This window comes from Oratosquilla oratoria, chromosome 12, assembly GCF_046742065.1.
Source record: "Oratosquilla oratoria isolate Oo_2021 chromosome 12, ASM4674206v1, whole genome shotgun sequence".
NCBI lineage: Eukaryota > Metazoa > Arthropoda > Malacostraca > Stomatopoda > Squillidae > Oratosquilla > Oratosquilla oratoria.
Window position 1 is genome coordinate 22675656 of NC_134788.1, and position 16606 is coordinate 22692261.

Here is a 16606-nt window from a genome sequence, read left to right on the forward strand (position 1 = left end):
TTGCTGGGGTGGGTCGCTAGGATGACTTGTCCTGTGCGTTGGGCTGGCTCACACAGCGAGAGAGATGGCTTGAGCTGTTGTCCGCTTCGCTGGATAGGTGGGTCGCTGGGATAACTTGTCCTGTGCGTTGGCTAGCTCGTTCGCTTCGCTGGGTAGGACTCACAGCGAAGGTTCGAGTTGATGGGCTTGCTGGCGTTGGGTAGGTTGCACAACGTTCCTGCACCGGGATCTTGTGCTTGCTGATTTCAGATATGTTGAATCCCGCGCAGTTTACCAGATATTTTGAGTCCCGCGTTGGTTCCAGATAAGTTCATATCCCACTGCTGCTGCCAGATATGTTGGATGGTATCTCAACATATGAGTTGTGGTAGTACGTGGTCGTAGTTGAGCGGTGTTCGGAGCTTTGAATAAAAGCAGCAGAGCAACGTGTAGCTCTGTCTCTCTCTGTGGTCTTTCTCCTCTTTATTTGGTGACAGGAGGTGCTTATATACATGGCTCGTGGTTAGGTTGCCGACGAGATAATATTTATTTACAAGATGCAGTTTTAGCAAATATTAGAGATCAGGATAGGTTTTAACTACCTTATACATTGCATATACATATTTACAAATGACATACAGTTGTCCGAGGTTGGACAGGATAGACATATCCCGTAGGAAAGGGATTTAAATATAATGTGTATCAATGCTTGGCTTGGTGGCAATCCTTTAGGGTTCGTGAGCCGTCCAACTGCGCGTGAGGTGTCTGCCTGGACAATAGCGACCTGACCCGTAGTGACCAGGTGCGTGAAGATGTCAGGTCGAGTACCAGGCTACTCTGACTGCACCGAAATGCATCGGTGTCGTGCCGATAGTATAAGCAGAGGTGGTAGATGAATGTCTAGGAGATTTTGGTGGTAGATTACGTCGTCTAGGAGGTCTAGATGCTAACAAATGTTAACAAGAGAATCTTTACGAAATATTACCAAGAGAATCTTTACGAAATATTGCTAAGAGAATCTTTACGAAATATTGCCAAGAGAATCTATATACATAAAAACGGAATTACGGAATTCTGACAAAAGAATCTTTACGAAATATTAATGAGAAAATATTTACGAAATATTGCCAAGAGAATCTTTACCAAATGTTAACAAGAGAATCTTTACGAAATATTACCAAGAAAATCTTTATAAAATATTGCTAAGAGAATCTTTACGAAATATTGCCAAGAGAATCTATTAATTAAATAAAAATGGAAATGGTCAAAACTAAGATTTCTGAACGAAAGTGCGTGACCCGAACAAAAGGTAACAGGTTTTTTTTTTACTATTTTTAGATTCTCTCTAAACCTTCCGACCTTCTACTCCGGAAATGAGTCATCACCGGAAACGCTAACTCCTGGGGACATGTCTCACTCAGACTCAGAGAATCTTTACGAAATATTACCAAGAGAATCTTTACGAAATAACGCTAAGAGAATCTTTACGAAATATTGCCAAGAGAATCTATATACATAAAAACGGAATTACGGAATTCTGACAAAAGAATCTTTACGAAATATTAATGAGAAAATATTTACGAAATATTGCCAAGAGAATCTTTACCAAATGTTAACAAGAGAATCTTTATGAAATATTACCAAGAGAATCTTTACGAAATATTGCTAAGATAATCTTTACGAAATATTGCCAAGAGAATCTCCACTCCACTAACATAAAAAAATATTTCTCTAATACGTTAATAATATTACCATGGAAAAAGAAAGTGGTGCTAAAAAGAAAAAGAGAATCTTTACGGAATTCTGACAAAAGAATCTTTACGAAATATTAATGAGAAAATATTTACGAAATATTGCCAAGAGAATCTTTACCAAATGTTAACAAGAGAATCTTTACAAAATATTACCAAGAGAATCTTTACGAAATATTGCTAAGAGAATCTTTACGAAGTATTGCCAAGCGAGCTATGCCGTAGGCCAAGCACACCTGGCGAAGCCAGGTCCGGGTGCTTGTTTATTGTAAAAAAAATCCATTGCTTTGATTTATATTATCAATGAGAGACATAAAAGCAGATTCAAAACATCAAGTTTCATAGTATGGTTTTCATATTTAATAATCTTAGAATTATTCCAGTCAGCATTGTGGCCTGTATCGTATCTATATGGCACTACTCATATTGTAAGTTTTCATATCATATTCATGTTCCGATATTCTTTTATCAACACCATGGAAACTTTCACCAATGTAGACCTTTTTACAGCCTAAACATGGCACACAGTAAACACCTGCTTGACGAACATTTTCCCTATTTTTATTTCTGCTTCTTATAAGATTGCCAACTGTTACCGAGCTGGTGGTAATGTTGTGAAAATCAGTTTGGTAAGCTTCCGTGGTGTTGATAAAAGAATATCGGAACATAATTATGATATGAAAACTTACAATATGAATAATGTCATTGTTTGACATAGATACGATACAGGCCACAATGCTGACTGGAATAATTCTAAGATTATTAAATATGAAAACCATACTATGAAACGTAGATGTTTTGAATCTGCTTCTATGTCTCTCATTGATAATATAAATCAAAACAATGGATTTTTTTCCCAATAAATAAACCTTTAGCAATATTAATAACAAAGTAACAAGCAATTTAAGCAAATTGTGTTTACACCAGTTTCATGTTCGTTTCTCCCCGCAAGCTCAGGTTATATAAGGAGTCAGATATTTGTCCACTATGTTATTTCTGAAGAAGCTCTGCTGCGTGAAACGTTAAATACATTGGATCCCATACTCTACATTTGGCTTCTCTCCTACAGTTGTACATAGCATTGTTTTCAGTTGCTTAGTTGTTAATATGATATGGTAGGTTAAAGAAAGAAAATACTTATTATAGAGTATTCTTATTAGTAAACTCATAATAGGCATCTGCTAGACGTGGTCGTAAGTACGTAAATATTCTTAATCCTTAATTAATTTATCAAACTCTTCCACAAATGCCTTAGCTACAGGCACATTACTGCTAGCAGCCTCACCTTTCGACAACACGTGGTGAACCTGGTAACGCTCTCGAAAGCGATGAAACCACCCGGCACTCGCTATGAATTCATGTGAAGCGTATTCTTCACCTGCATGTTCTTCCAACATGCGAAATTAACTTTTAGCCTTACTTTGCACTGCTTGCAAAATCAATTTTACATTTCTTTTCCTATTATCTTCCAACCACGTGTATAGGAACTTTTCCATCTCTGCCATAATTGTTGTATGCGATGCCGGGTTGCCACAACTATCTTACGCGCTGTGCTGCCAGGCATATACAGTAAACTCATAATAGGCATCTGCTAGACGTGGTCGTAAGTACGGGTGGTCGTAACTCGCATACATCATAACTCTGATAGTGACTGTATATATATTATAAAAACAGAAAAAACAAATTTTTTGCATCACTATGCTTAAACCAATACATGACTACATACACATGTACTAAACATGCAATGTACACGTGTGCATTTCCCTGGCATTTCATGGGGTACAGCTTAATCTCACAATTTTATACATCCTCATTTGGTTTCACTTTTAATTTTTTGGTATTTATTTTGGGTACAAATCACCACTACCAGTAATCCATTACACTTCTTTACCACTCTATCTAAAGAGCCAATTTCTATTTTTTTTTTTTTTTTTTTTTTCATTTCTTTGACTTCTCACAAGAGGTGTGAAAGGCAGAGGTGGAGGGAGTGAACCTGAGGGGACAACCAAGGATGAGATGGATGGATGGGGTGAATGGGATGCTGAGCAAGAGGGGAATGTCTGTTGAGCAAGGAAGAGAGAAGGCAGGAGATAGGGATGAGTGGAGAGTGACTGCGTACAGATGGCACTGTTATGCAAGGAAGAGAGGGGTGGAGGATGGGGAGGGTATAGGGTGCTTATGTGTGATTGATATTTTGATGCAGCTTGAAGGGATTTCTCCCAGTCTTCTCTCTCTCTCTCTCTTTTTTTGCACAAGCTTCTGACCCAGAGCATTGGGCAGGATATAGGGACAACCCATCATCCATGAGGAACTAAGATGAGAGGGGGAAGGGGTAGTGGATGGGAGTGGAATGGGTGGGAGTAGGAAAGTGCCTGTGACTTGGCTACCTCCCTCATAAGGGGGAAAAGCTTTTGTTATATAGATAGATCTTATTTCTTCCATGTATCTTAGCCAGAACTACACTTCAAGTATCCAATAATTTAGAAAACATACATAGAGACAAGGGCATCCCACAAATTAAAACTAACACTAACAGAACATCTTATGTTTGAGATACAACTGCTTTAGTAGCACTTTTAATGTGGACAGGATATATACATAAATATACCAAGGGCTTTTCCCCCATACAGGGGAAGTAGCCAAAGTTAAAAGGCATAAATCCACCTCTGCCCATTCTCCTCCCTTTTTTCTTGGCTCCTCCTGGATGATGGGTCATCCCTACATCTCGCCCACTGCCCTGGGTCAGAAGCAATGCAGTATGACACAGTACATCCACAGCAAGACTGCTTCATTTAATTGGTGACCCCCCTCTCTGTCCCCTCAAGCAGAAAAAGAGAAGATGAAGAGAAATTCCTTTGGGCTGTGTCAAAATATCATTCACATGTACTCCCTAAACAAACTCCCTTCCAGGAATGCCATGGCCGAAACAGGGTTTTCACACAAATCCTTTATGGAGTGTATGTTGTGTTGTTTGCATGCAGTCTTCCATTATGTGATCAATAGTAGGGTACACGTACCAATGGAGACGCGCTTGCCCTATGCAGACACATTTGACACAAAAAAAAACTTCCACTTGCCCATGGTGAATAGATAGGAGCATAATCATAGGCTCAAAAAATCACTTCACTATCCCCTCATAATGTGACATAGTCTTACCTTTCTAATCCAAATAGGTACATGACTGCAGGAGATGAAAAAAAAAGAAAAAAAAAAAGTACCGTATTTTTCAGTGTATGACCCGCTTTTTGCCTCAGAAATGGGCCAAAATTTGGGGATGCAGGTGATATAAAGGTGCGGGTCATCTGTGGATTCTGGTTAGAAATTGCCCTCTTACGCAGTCAAAAAAAAAATTGAACGATTAGTTTAGCTGGGTGCCCTCTCGGATCGGGGATTTGCAGGGCGACCGACCGGGTTCGTCGTATGAAAGTTGATTAATGTCATAATACAGCGTGCACAATCGAGACAAACGACAAAGAGAAGGTAAGATTTGTCAGTATCTTACCCGCTTTACATGCTCTTGTTATTAATAAAGGCATTATCACAAATAAAACAGGCCTAACTAAACAACATGAACATACAATACAACACTGACTAGTACCAACACCAACATCGTGTGTCGCAATCAAACAAAAACAAGCGGGCGGCCATTTTCACAATTACAAGTTACAAATTGTACCTGACTCCTTAATGCTAAATTTGTGCATTACATGTGGGTCGTTCAAGCATGGAAGAAAATGAAAGAATCGACTATTCAGAACGGTTTCCGTAAATCAGAAACGTGACATCCTGCAATGTTCGATGCATGCTACGACTCGGAAAAGGTATCGCACGAATCCGAAATCGAAATGGAAACGGATGAGGTCACTGCATCAAAATTGGCCGATTTATACCACAACCTCTTCCATGACGATACAGAGGATGAGGAATTCGATGGCTTCGTGAGCCTTCATAAACATTGACTCTGTCGTCTGTGATCACTGACTGCGTTTTTTTTTTTTTTCTAATAACGATGTGCTCCATTGACTCTGTTCATAACAGTTCAGTAATGTGGTCTATTATTGTTCTATTCTATTGAAAACTAACTATTGGAAATTGTTTGGTTTAATAATTAATCACCAGTCTTTGTATGGCATTTATAAACCAATTGATTGATTAATTACCGGTAAACAATCAAACAGGGTTTTATGGCATTATTTACACAAATTTATTAAGGTTCTTTGTAATATATATATATAAGTGCAATAAAATCTATTGAAATGTAATTTGTCGGTTATTCTTCATCTTCATCACAATCAGGAATAAATAGGACTGGAGGAATGCTGGTATCATGATCATGAATCGCAATGCCGCGTCTTCGACCCATCCCAAAGGCATCGTAAGATCAGTTGCACACTTTCGAGATCACCCCTCTTTCATCGAAGCTACCACTACATCTAGTGGCAGCTTCAGAAACCAAATTGTGAGGCTGTGTATGTACGTGTCGGCCTTTGACGTGTGATGAATCCTGAAAAGCAAGATATCACCAAGAAAACTGCCAATATCGGAAAACATATATCTTTTTTTTTATAAATCACATAAGCATTGATGAAACAGAAAATTTAGAAAAAGCCTCAGCTTTGAAATTACTTTGATCACCACGTCAACGGCCGGCCGTAACAACAACCGCCGTGAGCTGTGCCTGTGCCCACCCATGCATGGGTAGTATACATCATCGGATCTACACTGCCGCGCACGCCATATGACTGCGGATCATACAGCAGTGCGGGTCTTGTGTGGATTTTCATACAGCGGTGCGGGTCTTGTGTGGATTTTCACTAAGGTGTAAGGGGGTGCGGGTCATATAACGGTGCGGGCTATAGTCCGAAAAATACGGTACTGTTTTTGAAAGAATCTTTTCATCTCCTGCAGTCATGTACCTATTTGGATTAGGAAGGTAAGACTATTGTCACATTATGAGGGGATAGTGAAGTGATTTTTTGAGCCTATAATTATACTCCTATCTATTCACCATCAGCAGGTAGAAGTTTTCTTTTTTGTGTCAAATGCGTCTGCATAAGTCAAGCGCGTCTCCATTGGTACGCGTACTCTATGGGGTGAAGTGTTACATCCTGAGCATTTGTCCACAATGCGGTAATTCAGTCACTTCTGGTAGCTTAGAAGGGCTACTGGATGGTGGCTCGGACAGACAGTCTAGGAAACTACAACAACAACTCCCTTCCATACATCACAGCATCTTCCATACACAACCATTCTCCACTCACCCCATCTATCTTCCCATCACATGCTGCAGCATTTAAAGAGGGGACATGAGAAAGGGAGGTGGATAGGAGTGGGTACTTAGCAACCTCCGTCCCTTACAAGGGGGAAAAAGCCCTTGGTATATAGACAGACACGGATGGTTTTCTTCATCAAACAACAAGAGGAGGGTTGTGGGTAGTGAGGGTGATTGGGTGAGGAGAACCTTGGAAGTGGTAGGTTACTAAGAGCTAAAGTTGGGGTGGGGAGGTCTTGCAAGTGCAATTGGCAGCATGGTGGGTTTCTGTTGTGCTCATGGCCAAGCTTGGTGGAGCTCCTGGTTCTGCTTTGGTACATACATACATATACCAAAGGCTTTTTCCCCCTTACAAGGGAGGTAGCTAAAAAGAAAAAGGCATAAAAACCATTCCCACCCATTCCATCCCTAATAGACTCCACTCCCCTCCACACCCTACCCTCCCTCTCATCTCTGCACCAATACCCCAGACAGGGATATGTACGTAATGTCTGTACATGACTAGCAAAATACTTCACACACGTACATCCTATACACGAGAATCTTAGGAATAAGATAAGAAATGTACTGACCTCTTCGCTCTTTACATTAGACTTGAGGTTAAGACCAATGTTGAATTTACTTCTGTTTTCTGTCGAGGCCATCGAGTCAGGAGTAGCTTGGGGACTCAAAAATACTGTCCCGGTTATGCGTGAAAACACGTGTGACTGCATTCCTAACTTCTGTGCTGCCTGGTAGCCTGCAGTTCAAAAGGTAAAATAATAATAATAAGAAAAGAAAAAAAATACTAATAACATTTTGTGTACCCTTTAACAAATGTATCTTTAAGTAATAAAAGGATATATAGAAATGACATTTCAGGGTATAAAAACCTTAGAAGTATTTAGAAGCATTCAGTATAAAAAAGAAAGTCTAAATTGATATGGGAGACAATAAAGCAAAGAAGTCCTCAAATACAAAAGACAGTGATAAAAGTATAGGAAAAACACTAATGAATGGTTCGTTAACCACTTCAGTGTGATGATGCCTATGCAGGCATCATGAGACACGAGTGAGTTCCCAAGGATGCCAGCATCGGCGTCTTGATTATATATCTTTTTATGTGGTTGTACATGAGTTACCCCTGGATTCTGTGAACTGGCTTGATCACATTTTCTGTGTTTATTATCACTCAGAGTAAAAGAGAACAAGTAATACAGTGGTAACTTTATATTTTATAATGCGAGTAGTGTGTTGCGTCGTACATATGGCAGCCGATGCTGTGCGCGAAAATTTGACTCATAATGAAGCGGTTAAACAGTCCTCACAGCTCATGATACTGCAACTGCTGCTGCAGCTGCTATTGCTGATGAGGAGGAGGAGAGGAGAGGATGAGGATGAGGAGAAGAGAGGATGAGGAGGAGAATGCTGATGATATTGAAACTAACGGCAACACTGCTGCTGCTGAGAAGTGGAAGGGGAGGAAGAGGATTAATCAATCAATCTGTTGCCCCAGGTCTCTCTTACAGGAGAACTGCAGCTCCCAAATCACTTTCAACAGCTACTGGAATGGCCCATAAGTCACTCAAGCAAGAAAATATTGTGTTGTTGTCTGGGCAGGGCTAAGGTGGGCCAGTGTACGATGAGGTGTCTGTCGTCTTCTGTGTATTGGTTGCATCTGTGACAATCTGTCTCCATGGCCAGGTCTATTCTTTGTTGGTAAGGTTCTAGTTCTGGATGATGATGAAGAGGCTGATGTTGTTGTTCTTGTTGATGGGAGAAGGTCAAGGAAGAGGTAGAGACTGATGACAAAGAGGGAAGAAGGTATAGGGAGGAGGAGAAGGAGGAGGAAGATGTGACAGAAGACTAGGAGGAAGAAAGGCGGAGGAGAAAAAAATCTAGTAAAATTCTTGAGTACGTACTGTTCATGAATACAGTTGTGTGCTGGTTAAGATCGATCTGTGTCAAGCTGGGCTCGGTTGGCACGGTCATGCTGATGCGCAGTCGTCCCTTCAGAGCCTGTCCCTCTGCTTCTGCTTCCAATACCTGAAACATAATTATTACTCAGAACAGCATCAGAGATAGGTATCCATGCTGTGTGTGCATGTGCGTGTATTACCTAGTTTACCTAGTTGTATATTGCGGGAGGAAAGCTATGCTCATTGTGAACTACAGTTGTATCTTTCCACATACAGTCCTTTCTTAAAATCATGTATAGTTTTAACACTCACTGTTTCCTCTTTCAGTTTGTTCCATGTATCTATTACTCTGTGTGGAAAGCTGTTTTTTCTTCAGCTCTCTTCTGTGACTGTCTTTCTTCAGTTTCTTCTTGTGTCCTATTGTATTTCTTCTGTCCCATTTTAGTAGGTCATCCCTATCAAGAATTTTCATCCCTTTCATAATTCTGTATATCGTTATCAAATCACCCTTCTCTTCTTTGTTCCAGAGTTGATAAGTTTAGTTTGTCCAATCTTTGTTCATTTGTCAACTTGCAAAGTATTGGTGCCTTCTTTGTCATTGCTCTTTTGTGTGTGCATGTGAGTGTGTGTGTGTGTATTACCTAATTGTAGTATACAGGAAAGGAGCTATGCTCGTTGGATCCCATCTCCTATTCTAATTTTCTAACATACCTAGACTCAAGTTTATGTTCGGTTCCAACTTAACCTATATCTTTGATTTCCAATTATCATATTTAGATTTGAACTTATGTATCGTTTGAGCTTAGGCTATATCACCTTCTAAGCTTATTCCACATATTTATACATCTATATCAAAAACTATTTCTTCACATCCTTTCAACATGGGGTCTTTCTTAATTTACTTCCATAACCTCTTATTGCACTCCCACATGTGTGTGTGTGTGTGTATTTACCTAGCTGTATTATACAGGAAGGGGAGCTATGCTCAGTGACCCGTTTTTGTATCTCACAAGATCAAGTTTGTTCTTAAATTCTTGCATTGTGTTTGCACACACTATTTCTTCATCCAATTTGTTCCATGTATATATCACTCTGTGTAGGAAGCTGTTCTTTTTCAGGTCTCCTATGTAGTTATCCTTTTTGAGTTTCATTGCATGTTCTCGTTTTTCTTGTCCCGTTTTAATAGATCCTCTCTATCAAGGCATTCTTTTCCTTTCAGAATAGATGGTTAGTAGGTCCCCTTGTTCTCTTCTTTGTTCTAGGGTTGGCAATTCCTGTTCGACCAGTCTTTGTTCATATGTCAGGTTTGCAAGTGTTGGAACCAACTTTGTCGCTGCTCTTTGTATTTTTTCTAATTTTCTTATATTCTTTTTTGTACTGGGTGACCATATCAGCACTGCATATTCCAGTTTTGGCCTTATCAGTGTTTGTAATATTTTCTTGATCATTTCCTTATCCAGGTATTTGAAGGCCACTTTTATTGATCTCAACAAACTGTATGTTTCTCCGACTATTTTATCTATATGTTTATCTGGCGACATGTCTTTGGTGATGATTACTCCTAGGTCTCTTTCAGAATTTTTTTTCTTTACTTCTTTTCCATCAATTTTATAAGGTCCTGTTATTCTCTTCTTGCTTTTTCCAAATTCAATTACCGTATATACTCATCTATAGGTCGATCTCGTGTAAAGGTCAACCCCCCATTTTTGGCCAAAAAATCTGGAATTTTCCATATACCTCATGTATAGGTCGAGTGGCTTGTTTTTGTTTTGGTGCTGTGAGCATTCCACTGTCTAAATGCTTTGAAGTGGCATGGTTTGCCTGGTATAGCAATTGATTATTATGGTTTTTTCACTTCATTAATTCTGATGTATTTTGGTTTATGTTTTTTTTTTTCAAGTTCACTGATTTCAATATCTAATAAGTTTCACTGAAGTTGCCATTTCAGCAGAGTGAAAAACTTGAACAGATTACCAATTTTTTATACTTTTTTATGAAAGTAGCAGTTGCCGACAAGACTGACGAGTTATACACCATATGAGGATGGAGCCGTTATTTGTACGATGTTTCGCTTATTACAGCCTTTTCAAGTACAAGTTACTATACATATGCTTGAGATTAAATAAGTGGAAAGGAGGGAACGGGGAGAGAAAAGAAGTAGGGGGGAAGGGAGAAGAGGAGGAGGGGGATTGAACACTTGGAAAGGTTGAGAATGCTGGCCCAAACGTCCGTGGGCAAAATATTCACAAAGGGTGGATTGAATATTTTAAAAAATTTTGCTGGCCATGGGTATTAGGGGAATTATGTGGGGCGAGATGTTGAACATGCCCCTATTTTGTTCAATAGTGTTTGTTCCTTGAATGATCACTGCTTCTAAACACTTCCTGCGGATTTTGTCTGGTTCTCGTATCAGCAGCTCTGCATTCTTCCAGTCCATAAGATGGTTTTCCTTGTTTCTATGTGTCACACATGCATTGGTGGTGACATCATGCCTGACGTCGTAACGGTGTTCACGTATTCGTGTATTCAGGTCGTGTGACGTTTCTCTGATGTAAACTTTATCACATCCTGAACACGGAATACGATAAACACCAGCTTTGGTGCCCAGTGTTTGGTTGTTGTGTATTTTTGTCTTCGTGATGTCTTTTATCGTCCTGCTTGTCTGGCACACTACTTCCAAATTGGTGGTTCTTAAAATATATGTCAGGTTGGTGGCAACGTCGCTGGTTGGCAACACGAGACGTCTTGTTGTGCAGCAGGACAGCACCAAAGCTGGTGTTTATCATATTCCGTATGGGGCTACTGTATCTAGAAGGAATTTCACATGTTTTGGTATGTACCGTGTATTTTATGTCCCCATTGTTTACTGGTAGTAACTAGTAGGTAAATATCTTGATTTCTGAACCTAAAGAAAAGGTAAGAGTTCTTCCTAGCCTTTCTTGTCATGTCTGGATTTCAACCTAACAAGATTATTACTTGCGTATAGGTCGACCCTTAGGTTTTGGCCTAAAAACAGTTCCTTAAGATTTCGACCTATAGACGAGTATATACGGTATACTGCACTTCTTCATGTTGAATTCTACCTCCCATCTTTTGCTCCACTCTGAGACTTTGTTCAGATCCCTCTGCAATGAGTCACAGTCTATTTCGGAGTTTATTCTCTTTAATAATTTTGCGTCATCTGCAGAGCACTTCATGTAACATTAAATGCCTTCATCCATGTCATTTACATATATAGGAAACATTATTGGAGTTGTTGTTGTTGTTGTTCCCTAGACTGTCTGTCCGAGCAGTCCCATCTCCCCAAGGAATGCCACAGCTGAAACTGGGTTTTCCTACAAATCCTTTATAGAGTGTATGTTGTGTTGTTTGCGTGCATGATTGTGTATAATGCAGTCTTCCATTATGTGTTGTATGGTTTGGGGTGAAGTGTTGCATCCTGGGCAGCTGTTCACAATGTGGTCATCCAGCCTCTTCTGGTAGCTTAGAAGTGCTGGGTGGTGGCCGCACTGCAGTCTGGCCAGGTGGACTCTATCCTTTCGTGGGAGAGAGGATTCAGAAGGGTGGATATCAGGGGGTCTGGCATGCAGCAGTGTGTTGTCTTTCAGTGTGTTAATGGAGCGGTGAGTGATATGATTATGAATATGTTTCTGGAGGCTGGTATTTGGTGGTTGTGGAGGAAGAGAAGGGAGCATCTGTGTGTGATACAGGTCTTTGGGTGTTGTTTTAATGTTTCTTGGTGTGTGTGGGTGTTCTGCTATGTAGTGTAGTGGGTGTGATGTGTTTGTGGTGGCTGCGGCAAGTGTTTGTGTGCCTCTCATGTCGAGGTGGTCCTTGACTTTGAGGACTTTTGTTTCATGGTGTAAATGGTCTGTAGGTGTTGTATTTGTGCAGCCTGTAATTGTTTTTAGGGCTTTATTTTGTATGATTTGAAGGGTGTTGTGGTGTGTCTCACTGAGATTAGGAGCCCATGCAGGACTCGCATAATTCATCACTGAGCGTATGCATTGTTTGTATTGTTGTATTAGTTTCTTTGTTTTGTCCAAATGTTGTTCCAGTGATTGACTTAAGTGCGTTAAGTCTAGGTGTGCATTTGTTTTTTATGTTTGTGATGTGTTGTTTGAAAGATATGGATGTATCGTATGTTACACCAAGAATTTTCGGTGTGTTTGTGTGTGGTATTAGAGTGTTGTTGATGTAGAGTTGGTGAGAAGTGTTGCTGTAGATTTGGTTGGAGCTATTTTGAGTCTGTTTGTGATGAACCATGTGTTGAGTGTATCAAGGTATGGCTGGATTATTTCTGCAACTTTGTCTGTGTTACAATGTGTGCATGTGATTGTTATGTCATCTGCGTAGGAAGAGATTTGTATTTCTGAGGTTACTGGTGTGGGTATGTCATGCATGTATAGATTAAAGACCGTGGGGGATAGAACAGAGCCCTGTGGTACTCCATTCTTAATGTTTCTGATGTGCGATGATTGGCCATTATATGACATGTAAGCATTCCTGCCTGCCAGATAATTGGCCAGCCATCTTTTGGTGTTATTGTGCATGTCTGTGTTATATATTTTATTTGTTAGGTTGTGGCGGGGGATAGCATCAAAAGCTTTACTAATGTCTAATGTTATAAGAAATGACCTGTGGTGGGGCCTATCTGATTTGATGCCATCTAAAATTCTTTGTGTGAGGTTTATCAGAAGAGTGTCTGTGGAGTGTAGTGGCCTAAAACCATGTTGTGATTCAGCAAGGGGAATATGTGGTGTGACAAGTTGAAGTATTAGGCGTTCAATGACTTTAGAGGGGGTGCAAAGAAGTGTGATTGGGGGGGGTGCGATGTTGGGATTGTTGGGTCTTTGTTCGGTTTTGGAATGGTGATTATTCTACCATGCTTCCAGATGTCGGGTATAGTGTTGTATGAATAGCTGTAGTCTGCAATGTTTGTGAGTGCGTGTATACCTTGTGGTCCAATGTGATTTAGGTGGATGTTACTTATGTTATCAAGGCCACAGGCAGATGAGTGCTTGAGATTATGTATTTTATGTTTTGTCTGACTGTCTATGAAGGGTGTATAGTCTGAGTCTGTGGGAAAGTCTTTCTTACATCGATTAGTGCGTCGGTCGTAAGGGTGAGAAGTGAGATGGCTTGTCTGAGCAAAATGATTTATGAGTGTGTTTGCTTGTTGTCTGTTTGAGGGTAGATTGACTGCTGTTGTGATTATTGCTACGTGAGAGTGTGTTGTGTTACTGTTGGATAGTGTAATGCTGTTGTTTTGTACAATTTGCTGGTGTTTGTTTTGTGATCAAATGTATTGATAAAGTTTTGCCAATTTAGTGTTTTTTGTTCGTATTTGGTCTATTATGTTTTGAGGGATAGGTGTGGGGGTATTGTGTTTAGCGTGTCTCGTTGTCTGATGAGGCTTTGGATTTCTGGTGTGAAACTGGGGTTGTGTGATTTTCTGTTGCCTCTAGGGATGTATCTCTTGTCTGCGTTTTGTATGATTGTGCACAGCATTGTTTATGTTTGTGATTGGTGTACTGTTAAATGTTTCAAAATGTTGTTCTGTCTCTTCAGTAAAAATTCCCAGTTAGCTCTCTTGTAATTGGTGTATGTGTGTCTGTGGCCAACTGGGGTGCATCTTGTTTTGGTGATGATGGTTGGAAGGTGGTCAGAACCAAGGGTTCCAACCACTCTCCATGATGTTGTTGGGGTTAGGCAGGGGGAGCAAAAGGTGATATCAGGAGAGGAGGGAGTGTGGAGGGCTTGGTGTGGGATATGTGTATGATTATGTGTGTTGTTCATGATAGTCAATGAGTCAAACTGAGTCTGTATATCAAGCCCTCTGTCTGTGTCAGGGTTGTCGACATACCAGGCAGACGACTTGGCGTTGAAGTCACCACCCATGATCAGGCTGGGGATTGAGGCTAGTTGGCTAAATTGAGGCCTGAAGGTGTTTGGAACTGTGGGGGATGATTGGGGGGGAATGTACATGTTAACTATTGTCAGTGTTGATTTGTTGCCTGTGCGGATTCGAATGGATTGGATTTCTGTAGTGTTATCTGTGGTAGGGAGGAGAATTTTGGTTGTGGCACTTGTGTCCACAAAACAGATGGAGTGGTGGATCAGGGTGATGAGTCCACCACCATTGCCGTCAGTCCGGTCTTGTCTGACGGTGGTGTAATTATGAAATTATGGTGTTTTGTGTGAGTGTCTTAGTTTTGTTTCTTGTATAATTGCAATGTGTATGTTGTGTTGTTTAAGAAAGTGTTCGAGTTCATGTTTTTTCGTGTTAATACCGTCAATGTTGTGTTGTAATATGTTGATGTTGTGTATTCTGTATGTGTTGTATGTTGCTGTTTGGGGTTGAGGTTGGGGTGTTAATGGGGAAGGTATAGGATCTGGGTTAGAGGGGGGAAAGGAGAGATTGGGGACAAAGGATGGGGAGTACTGATTGGGGATAAGGGCAAAGGAAAATTAGGAGTGGGTAAGGGTGCTGGCTGTGGTTGGGGAGGTGGGAGTGGGGCTACTGGAGGGCAGGTAGAACATGTCCAAGTGTTTGTGTATTGGTTTGTGTCACCAAGTGTTGTACAAGTGAGGTGGGCCCAGTTTTTGCACATATTGCACTGAACTGAGCCCTTTGTCTGTCTGCTCGAAAGTAATGGGTTTAGAGCATGTTGGGCATGTGTATTTTGTGGTGGGGCCAGGATTGCTCTCTACATCTCCGGCTAAAAGTAGAAGAAGAGGGGTGATTGCTGGAAAATCACCCCTCCGTGCAGAAAAAACGTAACATTGCATGTTGAGAAAAAGGCTTGTGGTACTCCCCAAGGCAGTCGTAGCTCCTCTTGGGGATCAGTGCCACCTGCGTAAAGCCGGCGGCCAGGGCTGGTTGCCGCCGTTTGGCCCCCAACTCTTAGGGTTGGGGGGTGGTCCCACGACGTAGACGCTGCGGCTCCAGGACCATATTATTGAAGTTGATACTAACCCCTGTGGGTTAGCTCTCTCTCTATTAACTTCATGTGTAAGAAATACAGTTCAACTTGACTGAGAGAAAGACCTTATTTGGAGGACGAGTGTCAGCCCTAAGTCTAATGTGGAGATGATGGGGTAGACATACATACATACACATACCAAAGGCTTTTTCCCCCTTACACAGGAGGTAGCCAAAAGAAAAAGGCATAGAAACCACTCCCACCCATTCCATCTCTATCACACTCCACTCCCCTCCACCCTCTTCCCTCCCTATCATCTTGGCACCTCCTGGATGAGGTGATGACAGATTATGAAAAATGGTAGTTCTGCTGTCCATCTTGGAAGGACACCACAAACACGTGCCCAGCACTGGTCCCACGACACAGACAACAATGAAGTTTCTTTTTGAAGATACTTATGGAAGAACCTAAGGGCCACTAGCTACTGTGGGGTGGTGGGTTTCCAGCTGGTGAAACTTGAGACATGTCTCTAACTACCTATCTATATACTTTCATCTTATCAACCACATTAACTTTTTCCATTTTAATTCTTTGCAAACATGATCGAGACTAACAGGAGTTCGATGGAAGCATATTCAGATACTGATATGCTATCAAGAGTACAATTGGTTAACCCATTAAACTCCGATGACAAGATTCTTGTCATTTGGTCAAATAAAACAAAAAATCATAAAACACCAAAATGTTTGATCAAACAGCACCAGAAAAATATGACGTCAG

At 40.8% G+C, this 16606-nt stretch overlaps 1 protein-coding gene across 5 annotated transcripts in view; it reads right to left on the reverse strand.

The window, feature by feature from the left end:
• LOC143031093 (5'-3' exoribonuclease 1-like) overlaps nt 1-16606 on the reverse strand; it is a 169705-nt gene that overhangs the window by 74432 nt on the left and 78667 nt on the right. For all 5 annotated transcript variants that reach the window (XM_076194513.1, XM_076194512.1, XM_076194516.1 and 2 more), the window contains 2 exons: nt 8904-9027; nt 7575-7741 (listed from right to left, as the gene is read on the reverse strand). In XM_076194513.1, the coding sequence (XP_076050628.1) occupies nt 7575-7741; nt 8904-9027 (291 nt within the window). The remainder of the gene's footprint in view (nt 1-7574; nt 7742-8903; nt 9028-16606) is intronic.